Raw genomic sequence first — 22,501 nt, 5'->3', positions numbered from 1 at the left:
TGTGTGTGTGTGTGTGTGTGTGTGTGCGCTGGTAATTGTGGGAAAGTGGAAATGGTGCTTAGGAGCCAGGCTGTGAGAGAGCAGCAAATGACTACAACCTGTGTTTAATGTGGTGACACTAATGAATTCTGAGAATTAATTTTCAGCCAAGAAAGCATGATGGAAGGTACTAGAAATTCAAATGAGGTAATAGATTGACTTTCATCAAGGCCAGTGTGTATTTGTGTCTCTAGCTTCCTCTCTTATTTTTCCTCGTTCAAGTAGTCTGCCATGTGTTTGTCATTCCCAAGAGTATATATCACACCATGAAGGGATGGCACCATGTATGAATGGGAACATGATTACGAACAAGTCCCTTATAGCTATAACAAACTATAATCTTAATATTAGTTTTTCTGAAGCCTGATGCTGTAAATTATTTTAACAATTGATGACATTCATAGAACTTTATGGTTTGAAAAATAATTTTCACACTGTTCTCGTTTGATCCTCGAGATATAAGCTATTATTAGTATCATTTTACAGTGGGGTTCAGAGACATTAAGCAACTTGTCCAACATCATACAGATGATAGATATTTGAGGCAAGATTCTGTCTCCAGATCTAGCATGTTAATTAACCACTATGCACCTTGTTTTCAAATGGAACCACAAAGACTTAAGGCAGAGATTTTCACCAATCAACTGAGGCTAAAGAATGAGTCTAAATCACCATGGGAGCAATGAGATGGCAGAGGGGAAAGGAGCATATTACTTTCAACTTGAGAGGTGTTGTCATCATTTAATGAATTCTTTGCTCTGTCTTTCCTTGGAAGAGAGTCCAGTTGAATAGCTAGGGAGGAAAAAACAGCTTTGATCATAGCATTCCCTTGATTCAGAAAGCATTACTTTTTTGCATAAGCAGTTTTCTACAGGCATCTCAGGAGAGATGACAGCAACATGAGTGTTGTCTCTCCAGTGCCTCACCTCCATCAGAAGAGAGAGCTGGCACCCACAGAGAATATATTTTGCCATTTCTTTAGCAATGTGCCTCACACTAGGTGACACCCATTTTGCATTGCAAGAGATAAACATTTGTCAAATACCTTTAGACAGTCAACATCTTGAAAGAAAATCTGGTCATATTTAAAGGTGAAAATATATAAAAGGAAGTCTTGTGTCTCCCAAACCCAGTCTGTTATGTGCCATTCCTTCTTTAGTAAGGAAATTTAAAGTGTATGGGTGTTTCATCATTTCTACAGTCTCACATAAGACACCAGACAAGTTTGCCCATACATCTTTTGTGGACTATCTCCCATGCTATCAACTTGAAACATATTTCTAGGAATGCTGAAGATCTATTATTTCTCTCCTCACCCCCACCCTCACCCCCATTAAATCACTCTTCCATCCTCCAGCAGGTAGATATGGAAGAAATGAAGAATGTGTACAGGTTTTCTGTCATCAATTTATACTATCCCTGGAGGCAGCTAGGTGACATAGCTGGACCTGGAATCAGGAAGACCTGAATTCAAAATGTTGCCTAGATATTTACAGGTTGTAAAATATTGGACAAGTGACTTAATCTCTCTCAGTTTCAACTTCATCAATAAAATGGAGACAAGTTGGTATTCCAACTTCTCAAGCTTACCGTGAAAATTCAATGAGATAATATAAGTAAAATACTTTATTTTATTTATTTTTTTTACATTGAGATGGTTTATTTGATTACACATTTTTTGACAGTATATATGCATGAGTAATTTTTTTATAACATTATCCCTTGTATTCATTTTTCCAGATTTTCCCCTCCCTCCCCTCTATTCCCTCCCCTAGATGACAGGCAATCTCATACATTTTACATGTGTTACAGTATAATCTAGATACAATATATGTGTGTAAATCCAATTTTCTTGTTGCACGTTAAGTATTGGATTCCGAAGGTATAAGTAACCTGGGTAGATAGACAGTAGTGCTAATATTAGTAAAATACATTATAAACCTTAAAGCACTAAATGAAGGAAGAAGCATTTACTAAGTGCTTACTATATTCAAAGCAATGTGCTAAGGCTGGAAATACAAATTAAAAAGTAAGACAGTCCCTGTTCTGATGGAAAAGACAACACAGGTAGAACTTTTCAACTGCAAGTAATATGGAAAAGTCCCAAGGTCTTTAAGGGTAAAGTGGCAAGGAAGATGTTAATATCTTCTTTAATGTCATTTCCACTGATTCCAGTTTCTGATGTTGAAGCATCTGATAGAGCCAAGAACTCTGAAGGCAAAAACTGTCTATTGTGGACTTTGGTAGCTGTGGCTATAGCACCTACAGGAGCAGTTGCCAGGCTTCATCTCCATGTGGGCTGCTTCTTAAAATGACGTTAAGCTCACTGACCTGGAAGCTTTGCTATTCCAAAAGTTCTTGGGTTCAAGGACCTGTGCTGTCTCCATTAGCATTAGCATGATTACCTTGTACATGATGCCTCCTGACTCTCCCTCAGTGTGCCCTAATTCATTAACCATTGCTAGTCCCTAGCTACCATTAGAGTATCAATTAGTTAGCAGTTGACGAATATGGCTGACCATTTTCCCATAGGAAGTGCTTCTCCCAAGAATAGCTATATGAATTCAAACTGGCAGCGAGAGCAGCAACAGTAGCAGTATTGCTATTAATGAGGGGAAAGGAAGATCCTTAATTAATATGGTAAAAGGACCTAAAAAAAATTGAGCTCTGGGCTCTTCCAAGGAGGTGACTTAGAAGCAAAGGCAAATTACTGTCTGAATGATTAGATCCAAGACAGTCTCTACCATCCCAAATACATATAAATATACTATCTTCCACATTTCCTTTGCTGGGCCTATGATCATATTGTTCCCATATTCATGATTTCCATTAAGACTCCAATCATGATTCATCTTTTCTGATTGACTCCAGATTATACTACCTGCTTTGCCATAGACAGACAGACAAATTGATAGATAGATGATAGATAGATAGATAACTATAGATAAATGCATTTTTCTCCTCTGGGTATTTCAGGTGTTTAGGCCTTTTAGGTTCCTCAAGAGCAATATTTATCCTTTCCACATTTTTAGCTATATCTAGTGCTGTCACATAGAAGGAACTCAAGGAATTTTGGGGGGAATGAATAAAAGGAAAAAAATGATATTTTGAAATTTTAGACTATCTCCTAATTAATGTCCAGCATCCATCTTCATCTTTGGACAGTTATTCCTAACAGAGAATATATCTTCTTGTCTCTTTGTTAACTGGGAAGCCATGTGATAAAGTGTTTGAAAAGAACATTGGACTTGGGTTCAAATTCTGACTCTGAAACTTACTAGTAGAGTGTCAAGAAGTAAGCCCCTGCACCTCAGTTGCCCCAGCTATAAAATGGGAAAAATAATATCTGCATTACCTACTTCATAGTACTGTGAGGGAAGTACTTTATAAATCTTCTGAAGTTTTTAAACATGAGAATTATTAATTATTATTAATAATAGGAATATCTAGATGGCATAGGCCTAGAGTCAGGAAGAGTTGAGTTCAAATTCGGTCTCAGACACTTAATAGCTGTGTGACTCTGGCCAAGTCAGTTAATTGCTTCCATTTCTTCATCTACAAATAAGATGGAAAAGGAAATGACAAACCACTCTAGTATCTCTGCAAAGAAAGCTCTAAATAAGGTCATGAAGAGTCAGACATGAATAAACAACAACAAATATTAATAGTAACAGAAAAATGACAAATTGCCTCCTATATTATCTTACAAGAATATTAAGAATTCTTAGCTAGAATCTGAAGCCTTGATGTCTTTATAGCTTTCAAGAAATGAATCTTCAGCATCACTGGACATGACCGTGGAAATTCTATTTTGTATCTTTTAGACATTTAGCTCTTACTTTATAGCTCTAATGGTGCAACTCTCTCACAAGAAGCAATTCTTTCCTCCACAGTGGCAGTTGTATAGTAGACAGACTGCTGGACCTAGAATCAGGAAGAGTTGAGTTCAAAGGTGATCTCAAACAATCACGAGCTGTCTGACCCTGGGAAAGTCACCTTATCTTTGTCTTCCTTAGTTTGCTAATCTGTAAAATAGGGATTATAATAGTATCAACCTCCTAGCGTTTTTAAGAGAAATAAACATAAAATGAAATTTCTAAAAATACATTGTAAACCTTCAAGCACTGTATAAATTTCTAATTATCATCATCATCATCACCACCACCACCACCACCACTACTACCACCACTACCACCATCATCATTCTCCTGAGCAGGGAAAGGTTTACATGCAAACGTAGTAAAGCTAAACTATAACTCTTGGTTGTGGTCCCTATGTATAAAGGTAGGAATAAGATTTTCTCAGTTCTCTTCCTTTTCTAGACCTTTAAGTGGTCCCCAACTGATGGAATTCTCTTTGGCTTTTTTCTCCTACCTGTTTTAGAGAGAAGAAAACAGTATAGCACAATGGAAATTGCTCCAGAGGATGTGGGTTCAAATCTTCTGATCCAAATTAGTTTTCTTGAACCTCAGTTTTCTCATATATAAAATGAAATAGTTGGACTAGATGGTCTCTAAGGTTCCCTAATACTTCTAGGTTCATGATTCTCTGTTCATCCATAAGATCTCTTTCCTATTCCTAGGATTGTTTACTTGTTTTATGGGGAAAGAGGGTATTGAGAAATGGCTTCCTTTTTAAAAATCATAGTAATGGCAATTGCTTTTCATGACCTTTTTAAAAATTTAAAATAAGATATAATAATTTTGACTACATCCTGGAACTATACCAAAATACCCTAAGAATAGAATTCAGGTCCATGTTCCACTCTATCCAAGAAGGATAGTTACTGAAGAATGAAATAGCTCTTGTCACATGGTAGTTGGCCATGGCCCTATGGCACAGACCCAGAAGAGAATGAAGCTTCCTTTTGTTTTCTTCTTCTCCATGTTATGATTGAAGTTATCTTTTCTCCAACCTCAGACTTTACTAAAAACCATGAAGACAGACATAATGATCAAATATTTTATCTTAATGTACTCCAAGAGAAAAGCTTTATTAAAGCAGTGGATACTAAAGCTACAAAGCCTTTAAACTGCTTTCTGTGTTCCTTACTCACACTATTTATCATCTTCCATCCCTGTGCCTTTGTACAAACCATTTACCATGCTTCCCATCATTATATGGAGTCCCCCTTTTTTTTGAGACACAATTCAGACACCGTCTTCTAGAAGAAGCTTTTCCTTATTTCCTTCAATTGTTAGTGATCTCTGTCATAGAAACTTGAACATAAATATTTTGTAACTAGAGAACAGGGCTCAGTCACAAACATATGAGTTCAGATTCTGCCTCTGAAACTTAATAGGTTTTGTCAAGGACAAGTCAATGCTCTAGGCAGCTTTCTAAGACTATAAATTGCAAAAAAGGAATGGACCTTCATTTGTAAGGAGAGTTACTTCACCTGAATATACTAATGAAATCACTGGTCCAGGCCTTACCCTGAACTTTTCCAGGTATAAAAATTTTGCCTAAATTTCCCCCTTCATTTTCACACATCCTTCATTAAAAAAAACAAAACAAAACAAAACAAAAAACCTTCCTCTTATGGACAAAGGTAACTTTGAGTTCTCCAAGACTTTCTCCCCAAGAGAGCACAAGTTAAATCAGGTCAACAAGGTTTATTACGTGCCTACTACATTTCAGGCACTGTGTTAAGCACTGGGTATACAAAGAAAAGCAAAAAACAGTTACTGCTCTCAAGGGGCTCACTGTCTATGTGGGAGAAAACAACTATATACAAAGGAGCTATAGACAGGATTTATTGGAGGTAATACCAGAAGGAGAGCACTAAGATTAAGGAAGATCCAACTCTGGCAAATATTCCCAGTTTGAAAAGCCTTGAGAATGAGCCCATTCTCAATCCTGAATCCATATCAAACTGGACTATTGTTCTGTTATTCAATGAGCAAGCCATTTAAGAGAAGCTCATCACCAATTTGATCACAGACTGATAGATTTTTCATCCACATTCACTCTTGAAACCCAGATTCCAATGAAATTGTAATCTGTGAAACCATACTGATGAAATAATGGCTCCTTGAAGCATTGCTGTATACGACATATACACAGCAGACAGACCTGAAAAGAATTAAGAGGAGATTCAAATGGAAAATTTCCCCCCAAAATAAACACACACACACACACACACACACACACACACACACACACACACACACACTAAAAAAGGGCCCCTCTTCCTTAACACCTTCCTCCCCATCAGTAAAAGTCAAATGATTGATTTCTTTCTCAGTAAGGGCCAGGGGTGGTATTTATAGCCCCATAGTCAGCAGAATGGAGATAATCTAGGTTCTGTTAGTTTTCTTAGCTGAAAGCTATTTTAACGGATAGGGAGGAGAAAAAAACCACCACAAAACTTCCCCCCTCTTGATCAATTGTAGAAATAACCAGCAGAAAAATTTATGGAATATCTTTCAATTCTAGTGAACACAGCAAAGATTTAAGATCTTTTGTAAATTTAATGGTAAAGGATTAATGTAAAGACTGTACTTAAATGGTCTCAAAAATCTTCAAGGTGAGAGGATATTTAATCATTTGTCAATGAATTTCATCATCTATCTTTATATTTTTAGATGCTGATGATATTTTAGACAGTGTAAGGCAACTTTCTATTGCAGAATAGCACCTACTATTTATCCCAAACACCACTGTGTTTAAGTCTTGAAGTATTTAAAAGCCTATATGTTGTTAAGAACTATTCAGTGTGAAAGTGCCATGGTAATTAGAGAAGATATTCATCAGAGTCTGTCTCACTAGAAATTTCCTTGCGTCAAAATCATTTTTAGTAGCACAGGGCATACAATTTTAAGTCATTGTCGTCTTTTAAAAAAATATTGAATGTGAAACACAAAGGTTGTTATATCAATTAGCCACAGGAGGAGCTTAGATGCAACACCCTTTTATAAAGGTAGGGTTTCCCTCCTCCTTCCCTGTTTGGATTATTTCATTCCAATTTACCTGAATTATATTGCAGACAGTCATTCTTCAGAGCTCGGGTTTATTGGCTGCCCTCAGAATTCCATTAGAAATCCAGGGGTTGAACTTTGCCTTGTGATGATTTGTTTCTTTGCTGGAAGAGACTCCTAAATGCCTTTTCCCAACATCACGTAAGGAGGCCTTCTTCCTATATTTTGGCTTTGCACTCAGGGTCAGCACTCTATTCTCTTTATGGCTGAAATCTAGTGGGTAGACTGATCATCTAGATTCTAACTGAAAACATTTATTTGAAGCAACTTTAATTCAGTAATTTAAAAAATCTGTATATTTTATTGTTCAGAATATTTGGAATAGTTGAAAATAATGTTAATTCTCATCAAATTGTATTTGTTTAAAAAGAAAAAGCTAAAGTGGCATTTGTTCTATTTTAAAGAATGAACCTAGATAATAAATTAAATGTTACCTGTTTTGGATATTAGTAAAAAAAATATTCTCCATGGAGAATGAAATATTTAAGTACTATTAAGGAAATAATCCTTTTTTCAAATACTTCATTAAGCACAAATCTGGATGTCTAATCTGAATGTCTAATATTGTTCTTTGTTAATGTTTTTTAACTAGGTGTCTTATTAAAGATTTTGAAAAGCGTCCATCTGTCACACATCTCCTAGAGCACCCATTTATTAAAGAAGCCCATGGTAAGGATTTGGCTCTGCAGAAACAATTGGCTAAGCTTCTTCAAGAGCAGAAACCACACCTAGCCTCTGTTGTCAAATCCAGGTAATGTGCCCTAATTTTTCCTACAGCCTCCCTGATTATTCCTAAAGCATCTTTTCAAATGCCTTCATTTTCTAGCCATTATGATGTAACTATTATGTTTCTGCATTTTTGAGGGGTTTATTTACATTTAGTTAAGTGCTCCAAGCCCTGGGAATGAATGCAGGCCTTTCCATTTGTGCTTTTACAGCTATTCAATCAGAACTGAAATCTCATCTTGCTCTGGTAGCCATTTAACTCTATTTTTATATTTATTCAATGCATAGAAGTATTGCCAGTAAAGGTAACTATAGGAAATAAGTAACTGGTAGGTCATGTGAAAATCTCTCTTTGGATGAGTGCTGAATTGCAAATATAGATGTACAAGGAGAAATAATTTGGAAAAGATTAAAAACTGAAAGGAAGGCTTTTTCTGTAATATAGTTAAAGGTTGTTTTCTGCTTAATTAAACATGCCTAAGAGACAATTTAGCATTGCAGATAAGTCAGATATTTCTTGCTCCTGTCCTTTTAAAATGTTTAACCATGGTTCTTCCTCTTTCTCTCTTTTCTTAAAAGATAAAATGAATGTTTAAAATGAATCTTCATTTAATTCAAGATGACTTAAAGATGTTTTGTTCATTGCAAAGAAATAGTTCTCTGGTTTTTGTCCAGAAGGTGGCAGAATTTCTCTTTTTTTAAAAGTGAATTTAAATGCAAATGAGGATACCTTCTTCAACAATCATTTGGTGATGTACAATTTGCTTGGATGCAGATAAGCTTCAGTCCATTTTTATTAAAACAACATTTCAAATAATGTTGATGAAGAAAATGAAATGTCATGATTCATAAGTCATGTAAATATATGCTTATTCTCTAAGAACTGTACTGATTATAAGCAAAAGTCTTCAAATATTTGCTTGTGAGACTAGGACTACTAAGACAGGGAGAAGTAGTTTCAATGTGAATGTATCCTACTGATTTCTGTTTTCCTGCAGCAATAGTTGCAGCTTCCTATCTTATACCATTTTGACAGGCCCCAGTTTTTTACCCTCTCTTATTTTCTATCTCCTCCCTCTCCATTCTCTAACTTTCAATGTTCATTCTTCTAGAGATATGACCTACCATATTGTGAATCCAGAGAATTTCTGCTGGTATGGGGTCTTAAAAATACCAAATGAGCCCCATTTGGCTTCATTTCTTTCCTTCCCCTTTTTTGGTTTCCTTGTTTTGCCCAGAAAACTAGATTTTAAATGATCCAAGGCTAAGCAGACACCTTCTTCTGTTATATTTTGAAGGCTGGCAGAGAAGATTTTCCAGACTTTCTTGGCAAGGTCATTCAACCCTGTATGTTTGTCCCTTTCCCTCTCAAACCTGACAGCTGTCTCTTCAGATACAGAGTCTTTTTCTTTATCATCTGTACAAAAATAGCTGCCAGCCTGGCTTTCATTACCTGAGCAAATTTCACCTTCACTCTCCCTCAGTATTTCTAATTCTTATTATAATTCTTGTGCTACCTTCAAAATTTGGAGTTTTTCTTTTTTTTTTTTTTTTTTTAATTTCTTTCCTCTTACAGAGAAAAGGGAGGCTTAACTATAGATTCAGGAATCTTTGGTCTCACTTAGAAAGTCCAAGTTTCTTTGGACAGAGAGATCTTTATTAGTATCAATTATAGGGATAGGGATAGAGACTCTATTTCTGATTTCATGGATGCTAGTGATGAGATGCGAGGATTGAAGGTAAGATTCCCTAACAGCAATGGGATCCCCTTGGCCAGTGGCAGGCTTTGTGAAAGAGCAAATCCCATTGAATACAAGCATGAGGTTTGTGGCAAAGAAGACAGCTTGCTAGAAAGACAACTTTCTTAGTGGGCAAGGTCCTGATGGTGAGGGGAGCCCCCAAAATCTCTCTCATTCTCTCTCTTGGACTTTGGGGGGCAAATCTTGGGAAACTCCCTCAGAGAAGCTCTCCCCTGAGAGACCCACCCCAGGGAATCAAGATAAAGTGATTTCATTCTGTTATCTGGGGGAGGGGGGAGAGGAGGGGACCTGTTGAGCCCAGGACCATTCCTACTTAGTGCTAGCTCAAGATTGAGATTTCTATCCAACTATATTGAGTTGGAGATTAGTCCAGGGACACTAATTCAAATGGAAAAATTCTACTCAATTCCAAAAATCTCTGTCTGATTCTAACTCAAACTGCCCCCACCCCAGCCTCCAGCCAAAGTTTAAATTATAAAAAGAGGCAACTTGGGGCTCATTTCTTGCAGAGGACCTAATCATGCCAAGGAATCTTTCTCTTCCATTGGCATATCTGCATCCCTCTGCCAGCTAAAAAGACATTTTCTTTTCAGCATTACTCCCTCTTTATCTCTCTCACCTATTTCCATAACATGACCTTATTCACCTCTCTGTCAGGATTTCTCTGCTAGATCTTTACTTCTCTGTCAGGACCTCACCACTAAGAAAGTCAGCCTGAAAAAGCTGACCTCTCAGTTCTAATAATAAACTTCTTTTGCCATTCTAACTTTTCAGGTTTGTAAATTCATTTATAAAAGACCTGCGCAACCCTGCGCAGGATCTCATCACTATTAGGAATATAGCAGTGGGCAAGATCCTGTTAGGGCTTCTGCAAAGATTCAGGGTTCAGAGTTGTCTTTTATTAGCCTTCTGAGACTTAGGGCTTCAATTCAATTCAAATTTGAATGAGATTACTTAACTAGGAGTTTGAGCCACTCACAAGGATGTTGACTATGCCCCAGGCCTAGATTTCCAACTGAATGAGATTACTTATCTGGGTGTTGCCATTATGGACTGAAGGGTGTACCCCTTCTAGAAGTCAGGGAGGGTTTGAGACCTCAAGAATCACCCTTCCTCCAAACAGATTCATAATCATTCCTTTGTTTTTGTGAAAAGAAGTGAGAATTCCTTCTAAAGGACATGATTACCTATTTTTTGCACAAAATGACCTTGAGCAAGTCATTTAATCCTGACTACAGTCAGTTTCTTCATCTGTAAAATGAGCTGGAGAAGAAGTGGCAAACTATTCCAGTATTTTTGCTGAGAAAAAGAAAAAGACATGGAAAATTGGACACAATTGAATAATAATAACTCTATATTAAATATCCCCCTCCAAAATTAAGAGATCCTTGAGACTATACCACATACTATAATTCCAATATTTAGAGCCTAGAACACTAAGAAATTTTTACTTGTTTGTTGTTGATTAGACTTTGTAACCTTAATTTGTTTAAATCATGTACATATCTGATCAAATAGTATGACTAATAGGATACTAATAGTATCCTACCCTGGAAGTTCTTTCAGCCTTTTTAGAAGGGAGTTGAATGTCTCTTCTAAAAGAGTCTATATTCTAGCTATTCAGAAACTGAAAAATCACTCTAATTTCTCCCCCTTTAAAATTAGATATTAGTAAGTAATCAATATTACTGAAATCTGGCAAGAATAATATCTAGAAAATTGCCACTAACCCCCACCTCCAGTCTAATCCAAAAAGCATTTATTAAGTACCTGCTATACACAAGGCAACATATTAAGCACCATTACAATGAAGACAAAATACAGACAAAATCCTTGCTCTCAAAGAGTTTTCACTTTATGGAGAGAATACAACTTGTAACAAGATAAATACAACAGTAATATTTTCAGGATGGAGAGAGGTACCAAATTGTATTATCAAGAATGTCTTCCCATAGAAGATGGTACCTGAACTGTACCTTGAAGAAAGTTAGGGACTCTTAAGATACAAAGATTAAGAAGGAAAACATTCCATGAGTATATAATAGCCTGTGCAAAGGAAGAGGTAGGAGATAATGTGCTAAATTCCAGAAACAGCATGTAAGGCCAGTTTAACTGGAATATATAGTATTTAAAGGATGAAGTGAATTTGGAAAGGAAAACTGGATCTAGTTGTAATGGGTTAATCCAGAGGCCATAGGATAGTGGTGATTTTTGAACAGAGGAGTGATCTGATCAGATTTGTGCTTTAGGAAGATATTTTAGCCACAGAGAAGAGGAACTAGAAGTCAAAAGCCCTAACAATGCTGTTGATATTGTATAGAAGAAAGATAGTGAAGACATGAATTAGAGTGCTAGCTATGAGTTTTCTGGAGATAAAGATGCAAATTATGTTGTGGAGGTAAAATCAATGACTTGGCAGTTGATTAAATGTAATTAGTCTGGGAGAGAGAATAGTTGAATATGACTCTGAGTTTGCAAATTCAAAAAATTGACTAAAAATTTTGATTAAAAAGTGATGTCCTCAAAAAAATAGAAAAATTCATAGGAATAAAAGGTTTAGTATGGAATGTTTCATGTTGAGATTAGTGCCTATGGGACAGTCACTTAGAATTATCTGGCCAGCAGTTAGTGAAAGAAGACTAGAGCATAGGGATAGATTATACACATCTAGAAATCGCCTATATAGGGGCCCAGATGATAACTAAATCCATTGCAGATGATAAGGTGAAAAGAAAGCCAAGGGAGCCAAAGATAGAGTGTTCTAGAGCATCTGTCATTGGAAAACAAGAAATGGATGACATTTGATGATAGGATACTGAGAAGAAATTGTCAGAAAGGGAGGGAAAAAAGTAGGTGATGACAAAGACAAAAACAAAAAACAAAAAACAAAAACCCTGGGAAGAAGAAAGTACTAGGGGAAGGGGAGGAGAGTCACCAGTGCCAAATGCTTCAGAGAGCTCAAAAAGAATCATCCTTGAGGAAAGATCATTAGCGTTAGTAATTGAGATAACAGGTATTCTTGGAGAGAACATCTTCAGTAGAGTGGAAGGATGGTAAATCATCATGTAAGAGGTTAAAAAATGAGCAGAAGAAATAGAGTTTTGTATCTGTGCCTACATTGTCTTTCTTCAGTAGGATGTAAGATTCCAGAGGCCAAAGATCATTTTGCTTTTGTCTCTATCTCTTGTGCCTAACAGAGGACTTGACACATAGCTATTTATTAAGATAAATGCTCATTGAATTGAAATGAAATTTGATTGTGTGTAGGTGCTTTTTTAAAAAAGCTTTTTATTTGCAAAGCATATGTATGGGTAATTTTTTCCAACATCGACCCTTGGATAACCTTTTGTTCCAAATTTTCCCCTCCTTCCCCCACCCCTTCCCCTAATTGGCTGGTAGTCCAATACATGTTAAATATATTGAAAACATGTTAGATCCAATATATGTATATCTACTTATACAGTTGTCTTATTGCACAAGAAAAAATCAGATCAAGAAGGAAGAAAAAGAAAAACTGAGAAAGAAAGCAAAATGCAAGCAAATAATAACAAAGAGAGTGAGAATACTATGTTGTGTTCCGCATTCTGTTCCCATGGTTCTCTCTCTGGGTGTAGATGGCTCTCTTCATCACTGCACAAGTGAAACTGGTTTGAATCATGCCATTGTTGAAGAGAGCCACATCCATCAGAATTGATCGACTGTATAGTCTTCTTGTTGTCATGTATAATGATCTCCTAGTTCTGCTCATTTCACTTACCATCAGTTCATGTAGATCTTTTCAAACTCTCTAAAATCATCCTGCTGGTCATTTCTTAAAGAGTGCTGGAACTCTGAAAAGATGTACTTGTATCTAGGTTAGCAGGGTACTTATAGTTAAGCACATACTTAGTGTAATGTAATGATGTAATGGCTACAGTTGGCACATGCTCAGTGTGCTGTAATGACATAATTGTACCAAGTATTTAAAGGCTGGAAAAACTCAGAACAAGCCTCTCAGCCACAGACATAAGAGAAGACCCCAGACCCCAGATTTCAGACTCCAGACTATTTCTTTGACCAGTCTCGTGGTGACCCTCCTGCCTCCTTCACTCCACCACTAAGACCAAGGACTCAGGATGATCCCGAGTCTTACAGAGAGTTAGTCCAGACATTACAATTTCTTATAGAACAATAGTATTCCATAGCATTCATATATCATAATTTACTCAGCCATTCCCCAACTGATGGGCATCCACTGAATTTCCAGTTTCTTGCCACTACAAAGAGGACTGCCACAAACATTTTTGCACATGTGGGTCCCTTTCCCTCCTTTAAAATCTCTTTGGGATATTGCTGGATCAAAGGGTATGCACAGTTTGATAACTTTTTGAGCATAATTCCAAACTGATCTCCAGAATGGTTGGATCGGTTCACAGTTCCACCAACAAACAATGTATCAGTGTCAAAGTTTTCCCCCATCCCCTTTAATATTCATCATTATCTTTTCTGGTCATTTTAGCCAATCTGACAGGTGTGCAGCGGTATCTTAGAGTTGTCTTAATTTGAATTTCTTTGATCAAGAGTGATTTGGAGCACCTTTTCTTTTTTGGAGGGGGTTCTAAATTTTTTATTTTTAGAATAGACTTATCACATTATTTCTATCATTCCAAGTGTTTTGTTCTTTAGAAAAAAACAATCCTAAACACAAACTTTATCTACATAATTCCATGTCATCAAATTAATTTGGGAATTAAAAGTATTTGAAAAATTTCTCTAAAAACTTGGTTATCTGGCACAGCAGGCAATTTGCTAAGTATTTAATATATGATAAAAACTGACAAGCATTGGTGATAGAACAGGTGTGGGAACAAAAACATGATCCATTCCCTCATAGAGTGTACATTCTTTTTTTAAAATTTTTTTTATAGCTTCTTTTTTTCTTTTTTTAAATTTTATTTATAAATTTTTTGACAGTATATATGCATGAGTAATTTTTTATAACATTATCTCTTGTATTCATTTTTCCAAATTATCCCCCCTCCCTCTACTCCCTCCCCTTGATGACAGGCAATCCCATACATTTTACATGTGTTACAATATAACCTAGATACAATATGTGGGTGTAAATAGCATTTTCTTGTTGCACATTAAGTATTAGATTTGGAGCACCTTTTCATGTGGCTACAAATAGTTTAAATTTCTTCATCTGAAAATTGTCTGTTCATATCTTTGACCATTTATCAATTGGCCTGAACTATTATAATTTTTCTATATATATTTTAGAAATGAGGTCTTTATCAGATCCTTTGGATATAAAAATGTTTTCTCAATTTACTGCTTCCCTTCTAATCTTGTCTGCATTAGTTTTGTTTGTATAAAAACTTTTAAACTTAATATAATCAAAATTATTTTTTTTATGATCAATAATGATCTCTAGTTCTTCTTTGGTCACAAAATGCTTCCTCCTCCACAAATCTGAGAGGTGAACTATTCTATCTTCTTCTAATTTGTTTATAATACCAGTCTTTATATCTAGATCATTTCAACCTTATCTTGGTTTATGGTGTTAGTTGTGGGTCTATGCCTACTTTCTGCCATACTAGTTTGTAATTTTCCCTGCAGTTTTTCTCAAATACTGAAAAGATGGGGCCTTTGGGTTTGTCAAATGTTAGATTGTTATAGTCATTGGCTATATTTTTCTGTGAACCTAACCTATTCTACTGATCAACTTCTCTATTTTGTAGCCAGTACCAAATGGTTTTGATGATTGCTGCTTTAGAATTTATTTTTAGATCTGGTACAGCTAGACCGCCTTCATTTGCTTTTCTCTTCATTAATTCCTTTGAAATTCTTGATCTTTTGTTCTTCCAGATGAATTTTGTTATTTTTTTTTTAGGTCAGTAAAATAGTTTCTTGGGAGTCTTATTGGTATAGTACTAAATAAATAGATTAGTTTAAGTAGTATTGTCATCTTTATTATATTCATTCAACCTATCCACAAGCACTTGATATTTTTTCCAATTGCTTAGATCCAGCTTTATTTTTGTGGAAAGTGTTTTGTAGTTTTGCTTATAGAGTTCCTGACTTTCCTTTGGGAGATAAATTCCCAAATATTTTATATTATCAATAGTTATTTTAAATGAAATTTCTCTTTGTATCTCTTGCTATTGGATTTTGTTAGTGATGTATAAGAATGCTGATGATTTATGTGGATTTATTTTGTATCCTGCAACTTTGCTAAAGTTGTGAATTATATCTAATATCCTTTTAGTTGATTCTCTGGGGTTCTCTAAGTATACCATCATATCATCTGCAAAGAGTGATAATTTGGTTTCCTCGTTACCTACTCTAATTCCTTTAATCTCTTTTTCATCTCTTACTGCCGAAGCTAGCATTTCTAACTCAATATTGAATAGCAATGTTAACAGTGAGTAATTTTGTTTCACCCATGATCTTGTTGGGAGTGATTCTAGTTTATCTCCATTACATATATATGGTGCTTGCTGATGGTTTTAAATAGATGCTATGGCCTATTTTAAGGAAAAGTCCATTTATTCCTATACTCTCAAGTGTTTTTAATAGGAATGGGTGTTGGATTTTTATCAAATGCTTTTTTTTCATGTACTGAGATAATCATATGGCTTTTATTGATTTGATTATTGATATAGTCAATTATGCTAATAGTTTTCCTGATATTGAACCAGCCCTACATTCCTAATAAAAATCCTACTTGGTCATGGTGTATTATCCTGGGGATGATTATCTGTAATCTCTTTGCTAATATTTTATTTAAAATTTTTGCATCAATATTCGTTAGGGAGATTAATCTATAATTTTCTTTTTCTGTGTTTGTCTTACCTGGTTTAGATAACAGTACCATGTCTATGTTATAAAAGTTATTTGGTAGAAGTCCTTCATTCCTTATTTTTTTCAAATAGTTTACATAGTATTGAAGTTAATTTTTCTTTAAATGTTTGGTAGAATTCACATGTAAATCCATCTGGTCCTGGGGATTTTTTCTTAGGGAGTTGATCAATAGCTTGTTCTAGTTCTTTTTCTAAAATGGGACTATTTAAGTAATTTATTTCCTCTTCTATTAATCTGGGCAATGTATATATATATATATATTTAATTTTTTATTATATATATTTTTTTATAATATTATCCCTTGTATTCATTTTTCCAAATTATCCCCCTCTCCCTCTATTCCCTCCCCCCGATGACAGGCAATCCCATATATTTTACATGTGTTACAATATAGTCTAGGTACAATACATGTGTGTGAATATCATTTTCTTGTTGCACAATAAACATTAGAATCGTTGAAGATTTCCACCTCCATCAGAATACATCCTCATACAGTATTGTTGTTGAAGTGTACAGTGGTCTTCTGGTTCTGCTCATTTCACTAAGCATCAGTTGATTTAAGTCTCTCCAAGCCTCTCTGTATTCCTCCTGCTGGTCATTTCTTATAGAGCAATAATATTCCATAACCTTCATATACCACAATTTACCCAACCATTCTCCAACTGATGGACATCCATTCATCTTCCAGTTTCTAGCTACAACAAAAAGAGCTGCCACAAACATTTTGGCACATATATGTCTCTTTCTGCTCTTTAGTATTTCTTTGGGATATAATCCCAGTAGTAGCGCTGCTGGGTCAAAGGGTATGCACAGTTTGATAACTTTTTGGGCATAATTCCAGATTGTTCTCCAGAATGGCTGGATTCTTTCGCAACTCCACCAGCAATGTATTAGTGTCCCAGTTTCCCCACATCCCCTCCAACATTCATCATTATTTGTTCCTGTCATCTTAGCCAATCTGACAGGTGTGTAGTGGTATCTCAGAGTGGTCTTAATTTGCATTTCTCTGATCAGTAGTGATTTGGAACACTCTTTCATGTGAGTGGATATAGTTTCAATTTCTTCCTCTGAGAATTGTCTGTTCATATCCTTTGACCATTTATCAATTGGAGAATGGTTCGGTTTCTTATAAATTAGGGTCAGTTCTCTATATATTTTGGAAATGAGACCTTTGTCAGAACCTTTGTTTTTAAAAATATTTTCCCAATTTGTTACTTCCCTTCTAATCTTGTTTGCATTAGTATTATTTGTACAGAAACTTTTTAGTTTGATGTAATCAAAATCTTCTATTTTGTGATCAATAATGATGTCTAGTTCTCCTCTGGTCATAAATTCCTTCCTCCTCCACAAGTCTGAGAGGTAGATTATCCTCTGTTCCTCTAATCTATTTATTATCTCCCTCTTTATGCCTAAATCATGGACCCATTTTGATCTTATCTTGGTATATGGTGGGCAATGTATATTTTTGTAGGTATTCCTTCATTCACTTAGGTTGCCAAATTTATTGGTATAAAATTGGGCAAAGTTAACTTCTGATAATTGCTCTAGTTTCCTCTTCATTGGTGGATAGTTCTCCCTTTTCATTTTTGAGACTAACAATTTGATTTCCCTTTTTCCTTTATCTAATCAATTAACTAAAAGTTTATCTATTTTGTTATTTTTTTCATAAAACCAACTCTTAGTTTTATTTATTAATTCAATAGTTTTTTTTTTTTACTTTACATTTTATTGATCTCTCTTTTTATTTTTAGAATTTCAAGTTTGGTATTTGATTGGAGGTTTTAAATTTTTTCTTTTTTTCTAGCTTTTTTAGTTGCAAGCCCAATTTATTTATCCTTCTTTCTCCATTTTATGCAACTAAGCATCTAAATTTCCCCTTATTACTGCATTGGCTGCATCCCACAAATTTTGGTATGTTGTCTCATTATTGTCATTCTCTTGGATGAAATTATCGATTGTGTCTACAATTTGCTGTTTCACCCATTCATTCTTTAGGATGAGAGTATTTAGTTTCCAATTTCTTTTTGGTCTATTTTCCCCTGGCCCTTTATTAAATGTAATTTTTATTGCATCGTGATCTGAGAAAAATGCATTTACTATTTCTGCCTTTCTGCATTTGATTTTGAGGTTTTTATGTCCTAATATATGGTCAATTTTTGTATAGGTTCCATGAACTGCTGACAAGAAAGTGTACTCCTTTCTATCTTCATTCAGTTTTCTCCTAAAATCTATCATATCTAGTTTTCCTAGTATTTTATTTACCTATTTAACTTCTTTCTTATTTATTTTGTAGTTTGATTTATCTAGTTCTGAGAGAGCAAGGTTGAGATCTCCCACTATTATAGTTTTGCTGTCCTTTTCTTCTTGCAGCTCTCTTAACTTCTCCTTTAGGAATTTAGATACTACATCACTTGGTGCATATATGTTTAATATTGATATTGCTTCATTATCTATGGTACCTGTTTGCAAGATATAGCTTCCTTCCTTATCTCTTTTAATTAGATCAATTTTTGCTTTTGATCTAAGAGATCAGGATGGGTTGATCTGAGATCAGGATGGCTACCCTTGCTTTTTTTTTTTACTTCACCTGAAGCATAATAGATTCTGTTCTAGCCTTTTACCTTTAGTCTGTATGTATCACTCTGCTTTAAATGTGTTTCTTGTAAACAAAATATTGTAGGATTCTGCCTTTTAATCCAGCTTGCTATTCCATAATCCATTTTATGGGAGAGTTCTCCCCATTCACATTTACAGTTAAAACTACTAATTCTGTATTTCCTTCCATCTTATTATTTTCTCTTTCCTTTCCCCCTTTCCCTCATCCCCAGTATTTTAATTATGAGCAGTACTTACCTCAAGCAGTCCTCCCCCTTTAGAGACCCTCCCTCTTTCTTATACCTTTCCCCTACTATTTCTCTTTTCCCTTCTATTTAGCCTACCCTCTCCCTTTTCCCCTTTCCCCTCCCACTTTTCTATAAGATAAAAGATGTTTCTTGGGTGAAACCAAATATATCTAGTATTCTTTTGGGGAAGTCAAATCTGACGAGTGTAAGATTCATAAAATATTTTTCACCCTCCCCCCTTCTTTTCCTCAGTTATAATATGTTTTCTTTGCCTCTTCCTGAGATGTAATTTCCATCATTTTACCTCTACTTTTCCCCTTTTTTTCCTATTACAACCCCCATTTCCTTCTCTAGTTTCTTGTTTATATTATAACAATAAAAACAGATCATACATGTACTCTCAATGTATACTCATAACAGAAATATAGTTCTCAAGAATTTCATTTTCTTTTTATCTTTTTTTTTTGCTTCTTTTGAGTTCCATATTTGGAGGTCAAATTTTTTGTTTAGCTCTGGTCTTTCATCAAAAATAAATAGAATTCACCACTTTCATTGACTGTCCATCTTCTTCCTTGAAAGAAAATGCTCATTTCAGCAGGGTGATTTTTTCTTGGCTGCATTCCAAGTTCCTTCACTTTTCAAAATATCAGATTCCAGGACCTTCAATCCTTTAAAGTAGAAGCTGCTAGGTCCTGAGTAATCCTTCTTGAGGCTTCTCAGTATTTGAATTGCTTCTTTCTGGATGCTTGTAATATTTTTTCCTTGGTCTGATGTCAAAATTAGCCATATTATTCCTTGGTGTTTTATTTTTGGGATCTCTTTCAGGAAGCATGAATTGATGAATTCTTTCAATGGTCATTTCACTGTCTGATTTTATGATACCCAGGCAGGTATCAAATCTATCTTTCAATGATTTATAGATGCCTTTTCCAAACCCTCTTGCAAATTTTTCATTTCCTTTCCCCATTCTTCTTCTAGCTCTCTTTTAAGATCCTTTTTAATTTCTTCTAGGAGAGCCTTGTGTGAAGAGGACCAGGTTATATCGCCTTTTGGGACTTTATCTGGAAATAATCTGCCTTTAGTCTCCTCAGATTTTGAAATCTGTTCTCTTTCACCATAAAAGCTGTCTATCATCAGAGTCCTCTTTACTTTTCTACTCATTTAAAAAAAAAAGTTAAGGTCTGCCATTAGGGCAGGGGAGACTTTCCTAGCAGCGGCAGCTGTGCTGGATCAGTGCTGATTTGCTCCTGGTTCTGGTGTAGCCAGGTCCCATGAATATCCAGAGCTTTGGGGTATGCTCTTTATCTTTTGCATTTATGTTGGATGTTTTATAACTTCTCTGCTGATCTACTGGCTTGCAACCTAGGGCAGAGTGGCCAACACTGCTGTAGATTCTTGTAGATTCTTCCCCATAGATTCTCTGCCACATGGAGGCTACTCCACTATCTGCACTGGTGTTTATACACAGCTGATTGTGCTGGCTGCCTCCCTCCCATTTCCAATTGAAACATCTTTTCTGGTGATCTTCAAAATTATCTTCTGCTGATAATTTGTTACACTCCCAATATTTGTGGGTTCTGCTTGTGCAGAGCTAATTCAGAGGCTAGATTTCATAATTAATGTGAGGGTTGTAGAGAAGGTCAGAGTGAAACGTGTGTTATCTTCGCCATCTTGGCTTTACCCCTGGAAGTGAGTGTAGATGTTTTTTAAAAGACCTGACATATCAGATAGAAGCCACCTAATAAACATGACTTAGGATACACAAATGCCCATAGTCCTCTTATCTCAGTTGGATGTAAAGACTGGGAAAATCAATGTTCAGAATTCCAACTCTAACCGTGTGTGTGTGTGTGTGTGTGTGTGTGTGTGTGTGTGTGCATGCATACATATATATCTTCCCACATATAGCCCAATTTACCAGTCCTAAAGAAAGAAGTCATAATGTTTAGAAAGAAAACTGATCATATACTTAATATCATTGACTTATAGGAAGCTACGCAGTCTCTATCTCATTCTGCTGCCTCCAGATCATAGGGAAAATAGAATTCACAATCAATTTTTGCTTGGTAAAGATGGAGAACCTTGACTGATGCTGAATTACATATCCCCCAGCACAAATTTAATGATAAATACATTCAAATTCATAGAATGTCAGTGCATATCTGGCACTTCCAGCTGCTCTGGATAAACACATTTTCCTCAATGAACCTGGTAAATCAAGTGGCATTGATCATGTTGAGATGTTCTTGAAATAAACTCTCCGAGCCTCACATATGGAACAATGTTGTAGTTGACTTGGCATTTGTTATACTCCTCAAAACAGATGGCAACAAGTTTCCTGATGCTTTTTCTTTAAAAGAGATAATAGCCCAACCTGGAATGGGCTAGCCCAAAAGGTTAACCAATTATAGTTTTGAGTTTGAAGATAGTAAATAATTTAAAGTTCAGAAATGCTTTTGAATCATGCTGTCTGAGCTTACAGCCAACTCTAGAACCATGTATTCATTTATTTTTGACCAAGTATGTCTTCTTTCTCCCAAAGAAAGCAAATAATTAAGTATCTCTTGAATTTTGAATGTAAAATAATTTTATAATTTATTTACAAATTAATCTTATATACATGTGCTAATTTCTTGACATATTGTAACCTAAACCAAGCCCATTATTTTATAGAGGAGAAAAATAAATTACAAAGAAGAGAAGTTATTTGCCACAGTTCATAAAGAAAATTAGTGATAGAACTCAAATTAAGACCTCACGTCTTGTAATGTTCAATCCAGGGTCCCTTCTATAACACAACACTATTGGCAGATTCACATATAAGCACCTGGATCAGGTACTAAAAAAACATTCAGAAGTCACATTTCAAATCCATACATTTGTTTATTTGGAGATCTGTCATAGGAGTTATACCTAGAGAGGAATCAAACAAGCATATTATTAATTGGAGTACTGTAGGAGAACATTTTTTATTCATTTATATTATTCCCTCCCAGATTACTACATACAGTGTACAAATTTAAAGGGAAAGGAAAAGTTGTAGAAATATAATGAAGGAACACATAGAAAGACTTTGGGAAGTGGAAGACAGCTGACCCACTCATTAAATAACATTACTGGTCTGCATTAGAAGAGGGCTTTTTCCTCATTAGGAGTTTTTAGAAATTTTTTTTTTAAACAATGAAAGTTGACACTGAGATTAAGATTAAAATTGAGATTTTGCCACAGTCTCATCTGGTTCTAATTATCTCAGTGATAAGTGTGAAATTCTCAAAATTAATGCCAATTATTTTTAAACGCAAACATC

General features: G+C 35.3%; 1 protein-coding gene across 1 annotated transcript in view; it reads left to right on the top strand.

Moving 5' to 3' along the window:
- Positions 1–22,501, top strand: part of MYO3B (myosin IIIB) — a 679,546-nt gene that overhangs the window by 267,777 nt on the left and 389,268 nt on the right. Inside the window, exon 9 of the mRNA XM_074302208.1 lies at positions 7,612–7,770. Within this exon, the coding sequence (XP_074158309.1) occupies positions 7,612–7,770 (159 nt within the window). The remainder of the gene's footprint in view (positions 1–7,611; positions 7,771–22,501) is intronic.

The sequence above is a fragment of the Sminthopsis crassicaudata genome, chromosome 3 (assembly GCF_048593235.1).
Source record: "Sminthopsis crassicaudata isolate SCR6 chromosome 3, ASM4859323v1, whole genome shotgun sequence".
NCBI lineage: Eukaryota > Metazoa > Chordata > Mammalia > Dasyuromorphia > Dasyuridae > Sminthopsis > Sminthopsis crassicaudata.
This window is presented reverse-complemented; position numbering and strand designations above follow the sequence as displayed.